Source organism: Micrasema longulum, unplaced genomic scaffold (genome assembly GCF_059751315.1).
Source record: "Micrasema longulum isolate JH-2025_06_02 unplaced genomic scaffold, ASM5975131v1 h1tg000076l, whole genome shotgun sequence".
In the NCBI taxonomy this organism is placed as follows: Eukaryota; Metazoa; Arthropoda; class Insecta; order Trichoptera; family Brachycentridae; genus Micrasema; species Micrasema longulum.
Window position 1 is genome coordinate 462,984 of NW_028277283.1, and position 13,318 is coordinate 476,301.

General features: G+C 31.3%; 1 protein-coding gene and 2 long non-coding RNA genes across 6 annotated transcripts in view; 1 reads left to right on the top strand and 2 right to left on the bottom strand.

Annotated features, from left to right (window-relative positions):
- sd (TEA domain transcription factor 1 homolog scalloped) overlaps positions 1–1,279 on the top strand; it is a 128,579-nt gene extending 127,300 nt beyond the window's left edge. For all 4 annotated transcript variants that reach the window (XM_088232715.1, XM_088232724.1, XM_088232706.1 and 1 more), the window contains one exon: positions 767–1,279. In XM_088232715.1, the coding sequence (XP_088088841.1) occupies positions 767–880 (114 nt within the window). In that variant the 3' untranslated portion in view covers positions 881–1,279. The remainder of the gene's footprint in view (positions 1–766) is intronic.
- Positions 1–13,318, bottom strand: part of LOC148284914 (uncharacterized) — a 49,339-nt gene that overhangs the window by 1,540 nt on the left and 34,481 nt on the right. The window lies entirely within an intron of this gene.
- LOC148284915 (uncharacterized) lies at positions 782–8,123 on the bottom strand. The gene is made up of 2 exons (XR_015823453.1): positions 7,201–8,123; positions 782–7,116 (listed from the first exon to the last, which is right to left on the bottom strand). It is a non-coding gene; the product is annotated as an uncharacterized LOC148284915 (long non-coding RNA).

The following is a 13,318-nucleotide window of genomic DNA, read 5'->3' on the forward strand; positions in this document are numbered from 1 at the left end:
TTACGCGATGGGCTAACCATTTTTCCAGCATTGAATGTTAGTTGTGAAAATTAGATTTATTTTGTTTTATATTTTTAAATAAAAATCTATTTTAACAAGTATTTTTTCTTTATTTATTTATTTGACTGACTTATGCAGTCAATTCTAACGATAGTTGATACAATTTCTTTTTATAAATACAGGAACTAATAAAATAAAATACAACTAAATAAAATTAAAGCTAGGACAAAAAAAAAAAAAATCACTACCTCAAGACAAGATCTGGTCTATCTTAGTGATTTTTTAAATCTATTAAATTTATAAAAGAGATTTATTTTTTCTGTAATAGACGGTAGTAATATTACAATTTTATATAAATAAATCTGAAAGTCGCCACTTTTTTTATATGACAATTTATCCGGCCGAGTGACTCCGCCATAGAAATTGTATCGTATTTTTATTTGGGGTTGGTGGCTCCCTTCAAAGCTAAGGGTTGATCCAGAACTTATCTACAAATATTCAAACATATGGTGCCCACCATACAACATACCCATTTAAAATATTTTTTATATCAGTAATAATGTTTATGCTTATCAAATTATCAAACAGCTACCACAGTACCATATAGCTAATGTTTCCCAAAAAAAATATATAGGTATACTTAAATATTGCAATATATTGTAATTATAATATTTATACAGCAGATTTTCGAACTCAGTTGTACAAATGGGTGTCTTAACTGTGTTGAACAATAATACTTTATTTGGACTTTTTGGTAAAATTACAGGTGGTCGCGAATAGAGATACACAAGAGACTTTGATATGTGCAGCTTATGTTTTTGAAGTGTCAAACAGTGAACATGGAGCACAGCATCACATCTACAGATTGGTTAAGGACTAATGTAACCAATGCTGTACAAATACTCTATTCAAGGATGCTTCTATCAAAAACACACAGTGCCTCTAGCATTATGTTACGTTAACATTTTATAGTTAATTAGCTTATCCTAGAACTGACTTGTTGGTACTATATACACTCGTAAGCCCACTCTCCGGGACTATGTTTATGTACTTATAAAATCTGCCTGGAATTCTGATTACTCTACAAAGTGCTACAACACCTCTATAAATCAATTAGACCATAAATTGTTTATATAAATTATTTATATTTTGTATTTGAAATATTACAAAGCAAACATTTAAATGTTACGAAACATATTCCACTACAGATTATTGTAGCTGCGCAGTAATTTGCTCATAAAATTTTCACATGTAAAACGGGTGAAAGATATCCCTAAAATTAAATACATATTCCAGTGATTATTGAAATCAATTTGGAAAAAAAACAAAAAAGACTTCTCGTACATAAAGAATAATACCTTAAAAATCTATAATAAATTTTAGAAATGCTAACATTTTTCACACTATTGTTGATCCAATTACTCAATACTTTTTTTTAAAAATAAGAACATAAAACATGATAGTTTTGAAACTCCGAATGATATTCTTTCTCTTTCATTGTTCGTGTAATAATCACAGCAATTAATAAAAAACTTCGTCCTAATACACAACACATGCTATAATCACAAATTATAAAGGAAAAAACACCTTGCCGGCTAAGATTCTTTATGTAAGGGGAGTCAATTTTTTTATTTTGATCAAATTCAGCAAATTATTTACATTTCAAAACTATTTTATAAAGAAACATGTACGCAAAAAGCACCTTATTGACAATGTATGTAATTTGTTTAACATGAATAATTTTGCATTGATACTTTAACTTTATAAACACATACTTACCAATTTTGTGTTTAGTTACTTTATTATGTTGATTCATTATGTATGAACTTTTTTTATTAACTACATATATGTGGAAAGAATCAGTGTGCAGGGTACATGTAATCATTAAAGGTAGAATTTCAGGCAGGAGGGAATATCGTACCCATTAGGTCAAACGACTTAGTAATATAAAAAGTGTAAATATTTCTACAATTAGAGAGTTTAAGAATGTTTTCGATTTAAATTAACCTTTTGTGTTGAAGTAAGTGCTATATTTGAAATCATTTTTATGTGAATAAGAATACTTTTGTATTTAATTTTTACATAATTACTTAAATTAAGGTAATGTCGGTGATGATCATTGTGGATTTCTGTCAACTTAATTTATGCCATGATACGCCACTCTCGCACTAGATGATATAGTTTGTAATAGGAAATGTATTGGGTTTGCAAGTGCAGTATGTTGGGCTGATGGAGTTACAGATTCTTGGCAGCAATCAGATTCTTGTATCTCCAGTACGAAAGCTCTTTTATATTATGCTGTTTTTTTACTAAGCAAAGTGGCAATGTTTTGATCTCTCTTTTAGTCAAATATTTTTAGGTTTCCTTTAAATATTTTGATTGTGTTTTTTCATGTTTGCAGTGGTAGCTTATTATTTCAATATTTTGTATGTACGGATTAAGTAGTATAGGATAAAGTGAAATTATTTTTATTTTGATAAAAGTTGTTAATTCGATAATGGTAATACGGACGGACGGATAAAATAGAATTTGGTCAAGCGACAGCTCTCCGTAATAACGAACAATTTGGAAAGAATAATGTAATCAGTATATTTTTGTCTTCTGTGAAGATTTGTATTAAGATTAATGATAACTGTCAATCGCTCTTAACTCACCGACATTTGTTTTTATTATTATATTTCAATAAGTACTAAATTTACATGAAGCGGACGTGTCAGATTAGTGGGAATATTCCCTAGTATTTCCACAGCAAGCTCTGGACAGTTTAACTACGACAATTCTCCCAGCAAGTGAGATTCAAGAAGCAAGAATATCTGATGAATTAACTCTTTTGTTTGTTTTATTTATATTTTCTCATACCAAGATGGACAATCTTTAAATTGTTTTTTCTTAATGTAATATTATAAATTTTGTTCATGTACAAATTCTCTAAAATACAAAATCTATATTTATATCAGAGATACTATATGAAAATTTATATTTTTGGTGCATTATGGTATATGTTAATTTGCACAAATATTTTATTATACATTCGAACACAATTCGGGTAACGTGTATGCATTTATATAATAGAGAATATTTTGTTTCATTTTACAGATATCGAGTCACTTTAATTCTATTGGATCCATTTATTATATTCATTTTTATGATATGTTAAGGATTTCCAAACTCAGGTGGGTCAAATGATATACCAAAAATATGTGTGTAACTTTATACAAACATATTTAGGTTCATTTTCCATGCCATCCCTTTAATTGGTATTTGACACCTTTTATCGCGTACAAATATGTATGTTTTATGTATTTCAAGTAATCCTTATTTTGTTCCACTTTTTTTTCCCAAGTTTTGAAAGTCTATGTACAATTTATTGGTACATATTTTCCATATTCAATACAAAATGATTACATTATGAAAGTTTTTAGAGTTCATAAATTAACAATAAATCATACAGTTCTTAAGATAAGTTTACTTCAATGAAGTGTGTTGGCATTTTAATTTTTTTATTTAATACCATGGGTGTTTAATACCAGGGGTACATGATAAAGAGGATGAATGTCAAAAATTGTGGTTTTGAGATAAAACATTCTTAAGTTTTCCAACCCCTTGGACATCAAAATTAACTGTAAATAGCTTATACTGTTATATACCATCTAAAATGGTTTTTATTAAATATTAAATTATAGCTTTATTTCCAGTATTTAAATGACATCCATTCTTTGTCCCCTATATTCATATTTTTTCTTATTCCGATATCTTTGATTGTACGGCCTTAATGTCAAATTTTATTACTACTAAAACTAACAAAATATTGATAAAAAACACTTACATAATTTCATTGAAGTAAAATTATTGTAGATAAGAAGTGTATGAATAAAATTATGTATTATAAAAATATAACAAAATGTTTAGATTAATTTCGATAAATCAAATTTGCAGAACTAGTTTCGAACCATAAAAGTTGAATTTTCTTTCATAAAAAACAATAAAAAAATATTATGTGCTGCCATTGGTATTTTACATGTACTTACAAAGTATTAGTATAATCTCTTATTGTTTTTTTTTAAATTATAAACATGGCCACATATTTTATTGATCTGAAGCAAAATCAAATATATTTTTAAAGCAATAATTCCATTCAGTTATTCAATCCGTTAACATCATACTTAGTATTTATTCATATATTTTTAATCGTATGGATAATAAAAAAAAAAGTTTTTTTATTACAATGAAACACTGGTCTGATAAAATGTGTATGTGATTAAACTATCAGCTCCTCCTTCAAAACAGGACAATCCACCATCCATCGACAATCCACCACCCAGGGAATGGACCTAAAACTATTTGACTGTGAAGACTTCATATTGTCTGTGGTACTGCAATACCACGTAAACTAATTTTTTTTCAATTTTGTTTTTACTGCATAAATTAACAGCCGTGAGTTTTGAATTATTAATATTTTTGTTCTAAATATTGATAATTGTTCTAATATTCCAAGGGTATTTTTGGTTTATTAAAATCGTACGTTATATATCAGGTTGGGGAAAAAGTAATTTTGTATTTTTGGCTTTATTTCAATGCTTTATAAAATGTGTTGCAATCATCCGATTTAAGTCAAATATGCGCCGTTCTGTTTGATAACTTGTTGCCAATGAGAATCCAACTTCATAATGCCCCTCTCGTAGAAGCCCTTGTCCCTATTGGTAAAAAACTCGGACAACCAATTTGTATCCCCAAGCATGTTGGCCATAGACAGGAACAGGTAGTAGTTACTAAGTGCCAAGTCTGGAATATAGGGTGGATGCATAAGATTCCCATCCGAGCTCCCGAAGCTTCTGGCGCGTAATTAAAGATGCGTGCGGCCTGGCGCTGTCCTGATAAAACACGATTCCTCTCCTTTTCACCAATACTGGCTGCTTCTGTTTGATCGCTAGCTTCAAACGGTCAAATTGTTCACAGTAGAGGGTAGAATTGAGCGTTTGGCCATAGGGGAGTAGCTCATAGTAGAGTATTCCCTGCCAATCCCACCAAACACACAGCAACACCTTCCTGGTTGTCAGTCCTGTCTTGGCCACGGTCTGGGCCGCTTTGTTGGCTTTCGACCACGATCTCTGTCGCTTGGCATTGTCGTAAGTGACCTACTTTTCATCACCAGTCACCATCCGCTTCAGAAATGGGTTGATTTTTTTACGATTCAGCAGCGATTTGCAAATGGAAATTCGGTCCATGAGGTTTTTTTGCGTCAGCTCGTGTAGCACTCAAACATCAAGCTTTTTTTCAAATCCAGCCTTCTGCAAATGGTTTAAAATGGTTTTATGATCGATATTCAGCTTTTGGGCGATGCTTCAACTGCTAACACGGTGGTCTACCTCAATATTTTCCATGATTTTATCGACATTTTCGACGACAGGCCTACGAGAGTGTGGTGCATCATTCACCTCCACTACACCAAAATGAAACTGCTCGAACCACTGTTGTGCAGCACGAACCGAAAGCCCGAGCACGAGCCCCTGACATCGCAAAAATTTTTGGTTGCTCTCGACGCATTTTTCCCTTTAAGGTAGTAAAATATGACAAATTTCTTCCTTTGAGATGCACAATAGTTCACGACTGAACCGACTAAGCGCAATACTGTCAAAGAAGTGTTTGCAATACACTCACAACGCCGTATTGTATGATCCGGTGTGACCAATAATGAACGAGATATACTTAGTTGGATAAAAAAGGGCGCGAAATACAAAATTACTTTTTTCTCAACCTCATATTTAGTTTTTAGATTCCCACGTCAAAAAATAAAATTGATTGTTACGCGGTATTTGCAGGATAGGTGATAATCAACAATATTATTTAAATAAAATACTTATTTATGAAATTATTTTACTGACTTAATTTTGTATTTTCAATTCATGTACCGAAATCCATTGTCTTTCTTTCATATTTTCTTTATTCAAAATCCTTGCAAATCTAAAAATCAAGTAAAAACTTTTTTTAAATAAATTAAATTATGTATATAAAATAAAATGCATGCCAATTATTTGAAAAAATGTGTATTTTGTACTAAAAATTATGTTGTGAATGACTCGAACAAAGTACAGAGATATTCACCAGTGTCAAGAGGCAATTTATTTTAATGTAAATATTTTCCCCAAAATGGCTGCTTTCTTGATAAAATAGATCGTTTTATTCACAAATTTCATATCGAGAAACTGCCATATCAGATAAATTATAATTCTTTTTCTTTTGAAAAATGTACAGTATTTGAGATATGTTTAAAATTTGTATGGAAATTGAAATTATAATTGATATTATTATAAGAGCATCTTTCATTTATTTTCCTTAACCTACCTATCCTTACATATACATATTTTAAAATTGGATGTTTAAGAAAAAATAGGCTTATTCTGCAAATTTTCATTTTGTAGGTTCGTTCATTCATATATATATATATCTCACCAACACATTCAAAATCATATTTAGTTCTCATTCTCTCATTCCTGTAATCGTTTATACAAATGAATTTACGAAACAAATTAGTTACAGAATAAGGCTACAAGCTCAAAAGCTGACCAATTCTTAAATTTACTGATGGAAAAGGAATATTATTAATTATTATTGATGCATCATTAATTTGTGGTGAGGTCTATTATTATTCCGTCATTAAATATCTTCATCCTCTACTGGGCAGCCGAAAAAATAAGACTGATAATTCGAACAACCGCTGGTTCAATGCCGGCGATTTACAGCCAGGCTACAGAGTGCATGCTTTGTTCAAGTAGCACACGGGAACGTCAATAATTTCTGGGAAATTCTCGATTTTTATTTACAGTCCGCATTTTCGTTAACATTTTGGTGCAATTACATTCCAAGGCCTTTTAGCAGTAGGTTATAGGTATCCCTAATTATTATTGAAAATAAATATCTGAATATAATGATTTTAAATAACATTTTACTTTTAATTTACAGATGTTAAATATTTAAAAGCCTTATTTCAATTCTAAAATTATTTATAATTGTGTATCATATAGTAAAATATATAAATATACCTATATATTTTTTATAGTAATGAAGCTGTGGTGTGGTTCAAACCAAAGTCTGCTCATTTGTCAGCGATTTAGAAATCTTGAAATAAAAATAAATTTTAGTTTCTTAAGTATTCAACAGATGTCACTTACATCACTTAAATGTTCTCATAAGAAGTATTACCTATAAATATTAATTTACTTTTCCCCGGCAATAAATAATATACTCATGTTGATTTTTACTTTTATTACTGTAAATAAAATAAAGTTATTATAAGGCCACCATGTGGCGTATGTATAGCCTGTGAGCTCGCCAATACATGACAGATGACATTAACATAACCATAGAAAAACATAGCAGTTGAGCTCTCAGAAGTAAAGCAACGTGAATGCAGCAATGCTTGAACTACATGTCAATAATATTCTAATAATAAATAATATTATTTGGCCATACGGAACTTTAAAGCACACCTTGGTTTAATTACTAATAGTATTTTATCGGTTAGGTAGGTGTATTTAAAAAAAATGTTGCGTATCTGAAAAAAGCACAAATAATTATGTTTTTGTAAATGATGTCAGTAGCGACACTCAGAGAGTGGCTTTGTGACGTTTTGACATTTTTTATAAGAAATTCATGGCGTAGCCGAAATACTGTTATAAAAACGAGGATGTTTTTGTTGATTGACGTTAGCAGGCGCTACCCAGTGGCGACTTTGTGACGTGAGAAATTATTTAAAAAAAGAGATTCATGGCGTAGCCGAAATATTGTAATTAAAACGAGGATGTTTTTGTTGATTGACGTTAGCAGGCGCTACCCAGGGGCGACTTTGTGACGTGAGAAATTATTTAAAAAAATAGATTTATGGCGTAGCCGAAATATTGTAATTAAAACGAGGATGTTTTTGTTGATTGACGTTAGCAGGCGCTACCCAGGGGCGACTTTGTGACGTGAGAAATTATTTTAAAAAAGAGATTTATGGCGTAGCCGAAATATTGTAATTAAAACGAGGATGTTTTTGTTGATTGACGTTAGCAGGCGCTACCCAGGGGCGACTTCATGACGTGATGAAATTATTAATTTAAATATTTTTTTTCATTTTACATAGCGTAGCCGAGATAAGAAATTGCGTGGTGTTTCAAAATTTAACCGTGTAGGTAGCCGCCTAGTTACAATATTATTTTTGTATTTGTATAACTCCTGTTTTATAATGTTTATGTATTTATCGCTATAAGAATTAAACTAAAGATAGTTTTTATTTTTAATCGCTATCCGTTTTTTAAATTATGTTTGTAACACTCAGTAATATTTATTTTTCAAGTATTCAATGTTATTTTTGCATTTTAATTAATATTGTTAATATAAAGCGTGTTTTTATTTATTCGAATTTACTAGACTGTTTTTATTACAAAAAATAAAAATGCATATTTCTCTATGTATTTTTCTGTAATAAACAATCTATTAAAATAATACACATCAAATTTCCATTGTCTGTTGATTTTATTTGCAATCTTCTTTTTTTTCGATGGTTAAAACTCTAGGAAATTTAAAGACAATAATTTTTTTACTGTCATATATTGGCGAGCTCACACGCTATACATAGCCCCACCATGTGCATATTTTAAAATTTTGAAAAATTAAAAGTAAAAAATTGGAAAATCATTTTTACACACATACAAAAAACACTTCTAATAAATAATAAGCCATCTTTAAATGGGTGGAAAATGGTGTTTATTATCTTGCTAAAAATATTGTTCTACAATGATTCGCCGGCAGATTTGCCACTTTAAATCGCGCTGTATCTAACAAGATAACAAGAAGGTATCAACAGTAGAGGCAGCGGAGAGATGGGTATCATTCGATGCGGAAATATTGCGGTTTTTTTATCAATCATCAGTCCGTGGACTGAGCCCTTAGAGCTATCATGGTTGAGGCGTATTTCGCGAACAAGAATTTGACCGATGTGGCGAGGTAACGTTTCCGTTCTCAGTTCGATATCCGAAGATTATCTGCTATAAAAACACATCAGTCCACAACAATTTATTTTTTCCATCCCTACAAGCTACAAATCATCCAGCAGTTGAGTGAAAATGACCACGTACGAAGGGAAAACCATGCGCTCTCGCACTCGAGAGTGATTTCGAAAGGATTTTCTACCCAGACACGTTTTAATAATATTATTTTTTAGCGAGGAGGCGCATTTTTAGATTGCAAAGTGCTTCAACAAGTAGAATATACACTTTAAAAACCCTCAAAAAGTCCATCAAAAGCCATTTGCTAGCCTAAAGACCGCTGACGTGTAAATTGGGCCATTTTTTTTTTGTGAAACTGACTTCAGAACGATATTGCTCGATAGTGGATAACTTTTTTATAGGCACAGGCAACACGATGTATACGCAGTATACGCCGGTAAAGCAGCCAATGACCCAAGGTGACGAGCATTTTTTCTGGAAAATTAATAAGTCGCTTTGGAGACATAAACTTGCTCCGAAGATCATTTTTTTCGTTGGGAATTGTAGAACAATGACGCATTTGATTTTCTTCAACTTTACATGAGAGCGGTTAAATTATTTTTTTTACATTTATGTCACAATTTGATAAGTACAAAAGTATACCATATGATAATTGGGTTGATTATACATATTCAAATCTGAAAAAAAAGCCTTTATATAAGTTTTTCAATATCAAATATAAAAGAAAGTCAGTGTCGTATTTTTCGCACATCCGCCGTTGTTCTACGATTACAATTTGATCTTACCCCGTGTGATTTTCTCTAATTCTTATTAAATCCTTAAATCTCAAATCTCACGTATACAGTAGTTTGCCTTCGATAATAAGTGCCCTACAGGAAAATATCCGACGTGAAATTGCCGCTATCAGTCCAGAACTCTGCGAGCGAGTTTTTGTCAATATGAAGTCTCGATTGCAAGTGTTTACAACAAAACGGAGAACATCTGGGTAGTGTTATTTTAAAATACGTATTTAAATACGTAAATCCGCTTTATTACTGATTATAAAAATAAATAAATTACATTTTAAATATGTTTTTAAGTGTCAAATATGCCGGCGGACACCTGTATTATGTACAAGAAATCGTACTTAGGATTGCCGTAAAATATTTTTTAATGCTTTTATGTGTAGTATTTTATTTTAGTAAAATAATAGGTCCATCATCATTATCATTCCCTTTTTCGCCAGAATGATGCGTAGGGCACTGTAATTATTCTCTAATTTCAGCGTATCAATGATCATTTGTAACATACGTACGCTTTAAACAAAGTGAAAAACTACCTATTAAATAAATACCAACTTTAAGTTTGTAACATGTAAAGTATAACTACATGATTAAAAAAAAACAAAAATAAAACTTTAAAGCGAATTTGTATAAAATAAAATTCATGGGTTACCATTGGCTGTTGATTTTTGAAGTAATTTTTGAAGCAAGTAATTGCGTAATTGAAAGCCTAAAACCTTTATGAAATTGGTAATATTTTTATTTTAGAAATACATAGGTAGCTTTCGCGCCCGCCTGTAGATTGGATGGAACCAATGTTTTCCTAAAAAAATGACTTCTCAACAATCGCTACCTATTTTTTATAGATAATAAAATCAGCTATAAGTTGACAAATCTTTTTAGTAACTAAAACAAATATTTTTTTTATTAGCTTCTTATTAACCCTACCAATCTGAAATGGGTTCGGTGTTCATTCATTAATAACTTCTGAAAAATTTCGACTCGCCTATGCACAGACTGAAGTTAAATTCACTGCGCTCCATCTAATTTTAAAATAAGGAGTTATTTAGGTCTGTTGGTTCCTATAAGGCGGTCTCCGGTGTACTGAATTCATAAGTCTGCGTATGCCTTCTCTTTAGTAGATTTGTGGAAGCAATTCTAACAAACTAATACATGTTTATTTTTCGTATATTTTGGCTGTTTTATAACAAATTTAGCATTTTAATCGGTTGGCACGATGGTATTATAACAATAAACTATGAAATAACTCTTTTATGCTGAAATTATTTCAAAAATATGTTTTTTAGTTTATTTCAAAATAATAATAATTCGAATAACTATTGTTAGTAGTAGGCACATATTTACCATATCAAGTGACTGCTTCCCAAATTGAAAACCTCACCGTACGCCCCTGATAGGTAGGTACCTAGACTAACATTTTTGAGCTGAGTAGATAAACCACGGAGTTTTCTATTTAACATTGCCATATTTTCCGTTCTTTTATATTCTACAATGAAAGCGCCAGCCCTTTCCCGAAACAGTTTCTTCAGTTGCACATTCGCTTTTTAAACTTTTAAAATTTTCCTTTATAATAGAAAAATATCAAGACTTTAAAAGCTTTTAATGTAGGTACTCCTCACTGCAGTTTAATCATTGTGTGGTCTACCAAACATGTAAATATGTTTGGTTCCATAAAACATTGACGTAAAATCAAATAAACTGCGTCGGTAAACTAAAAGCAGCGTAGTTCGATCATCCGTTACATAAAGATTAGGTGATGAGTGATGATGCCAGTCAAAGAACAATAAAATATTGGAGTTAAAAAAACATTTAAAATCAATATTTCACATCCACCCTGCCAGGAATCGAACCCGAGAACTTATTTTTTTCCAAAACGATTACCTTATTCAGGACCTACCCGAGAGCAGCAATCGAGTCGAAAATGATCGTCCAGGGTTCTGGTTTTATTTCACACACAGAAATGTTTGTATAAAACGAAATTGTATTGAACGGCTATCACAGGCGATTGATATCGTAACAGTTCAAATAAATCAATGTTACTATATAAAGCATATAATTTTCGTTAACATCGCCTAGACCAGTGACTTCCAAACTCTTTTGACCCACAGACCCATTTTCATAGTCAAAACTTGCCCACGGACCCTAAGTGAAAAACTACATAAATGCATAATAGAAAAATCACAAATTTAACTTTGATGTCTTGAATGGTTAATGGTGACGTAAAAAAAAATATAAACAAAACATTTTGTTGAAGAAGTATTTATTGAAATTATAACTTTGTTTTAAAATACAAAAAAAATTATGACTTGGATGAACCAGATGGAATGTTATGAGGGTATTTTTGTCCGGCTTTATGTTTGTGAGTAGCAACCGCAAATCCCCATGAGCACTAATTTCTAGTAGATTTTTTTTGTGATGAGGTTCATTGGAAAATCTTTTTAATTCACTAAATAACGTTTCACCTTAAGTATCAGTTTCTAATAGCAAATAACATTTCTTGTGAATTTATTTTCTTATTTTATAAATCTCACATAAGCTAAAATGAAAGCTTGGTTTCCTGGTAATGTTGCCTCGTCAAGCTGTATTGAGAATTAAGATATTTTAAGTAATCACATAAAGAGTTTTCTACTCACTGAGCATATTATTTTAATTTTATATTAAACCTTGCGACTCCTTGAATTGTTCACGGACCCCCAATTCAATTTTGATTTTCCACAGACCAGGCGATCATTCAGGCGAATGATCCCGGGGACCCCTAGGGGTCCGTAAGGACCACTTTGGGAAGCACTAGCCAGACCTAGCTGATCTAGGTAGGTAACTACTTTCTTTTCACAAATTAAATCATCTTGCGTAATTGTCTTATTACAGCAACTCTAGTAATTATTTAAATATATTAGAAAGGGTCATTATAATGTACTCCAAATAAATTTTATGTGTAATAATTTTATTCATGGTTGATATTTCTTTGGTAAAGTAAGTGGGCATTCAATGAAATTCTTTTCGGGTCAAATATTGATGTTTGAGTAAAAACAGGAAATTCTTATTATTACAAAAACGACACATGACTTCATTTGGCTGCAGGCTCTTTGTGATAGGTAGGTACCGTTTATATTCGGCGCGAAAATTCAGTGAAAGTTCTCCACGTGCAACTGAGTTTGTAGCATGGGCGTAGGTACTGTAAATATACACGTTTTTCCCACGATATACAACTATAAAATTGACATAGAATCGGGTTGTGGTCCCGTGGCTAGCGTCTCGGATTCACGACTCAAAGGTCCGTGGTTCGAATCTCACTCTACCCAAAACTTCATCCCCATTTTCTAATAATGATTTATTTACAACTCGTTGAAAATGGCCCACAGAATTAAATATTTGGGGAAATCATAAGAACGAAAATATTTATTTAAAAAAAACATTCATTTAAAGGGGTTTTCCACACTAGAATATTTCATAGTCCCTGGACTGGAACCTGAAGAGTTAGACTGATCATCTTTTTTTTCTTTTTTAAAAGAAATATTAGCGTTCTAATAATCTACCTAAATATTTATA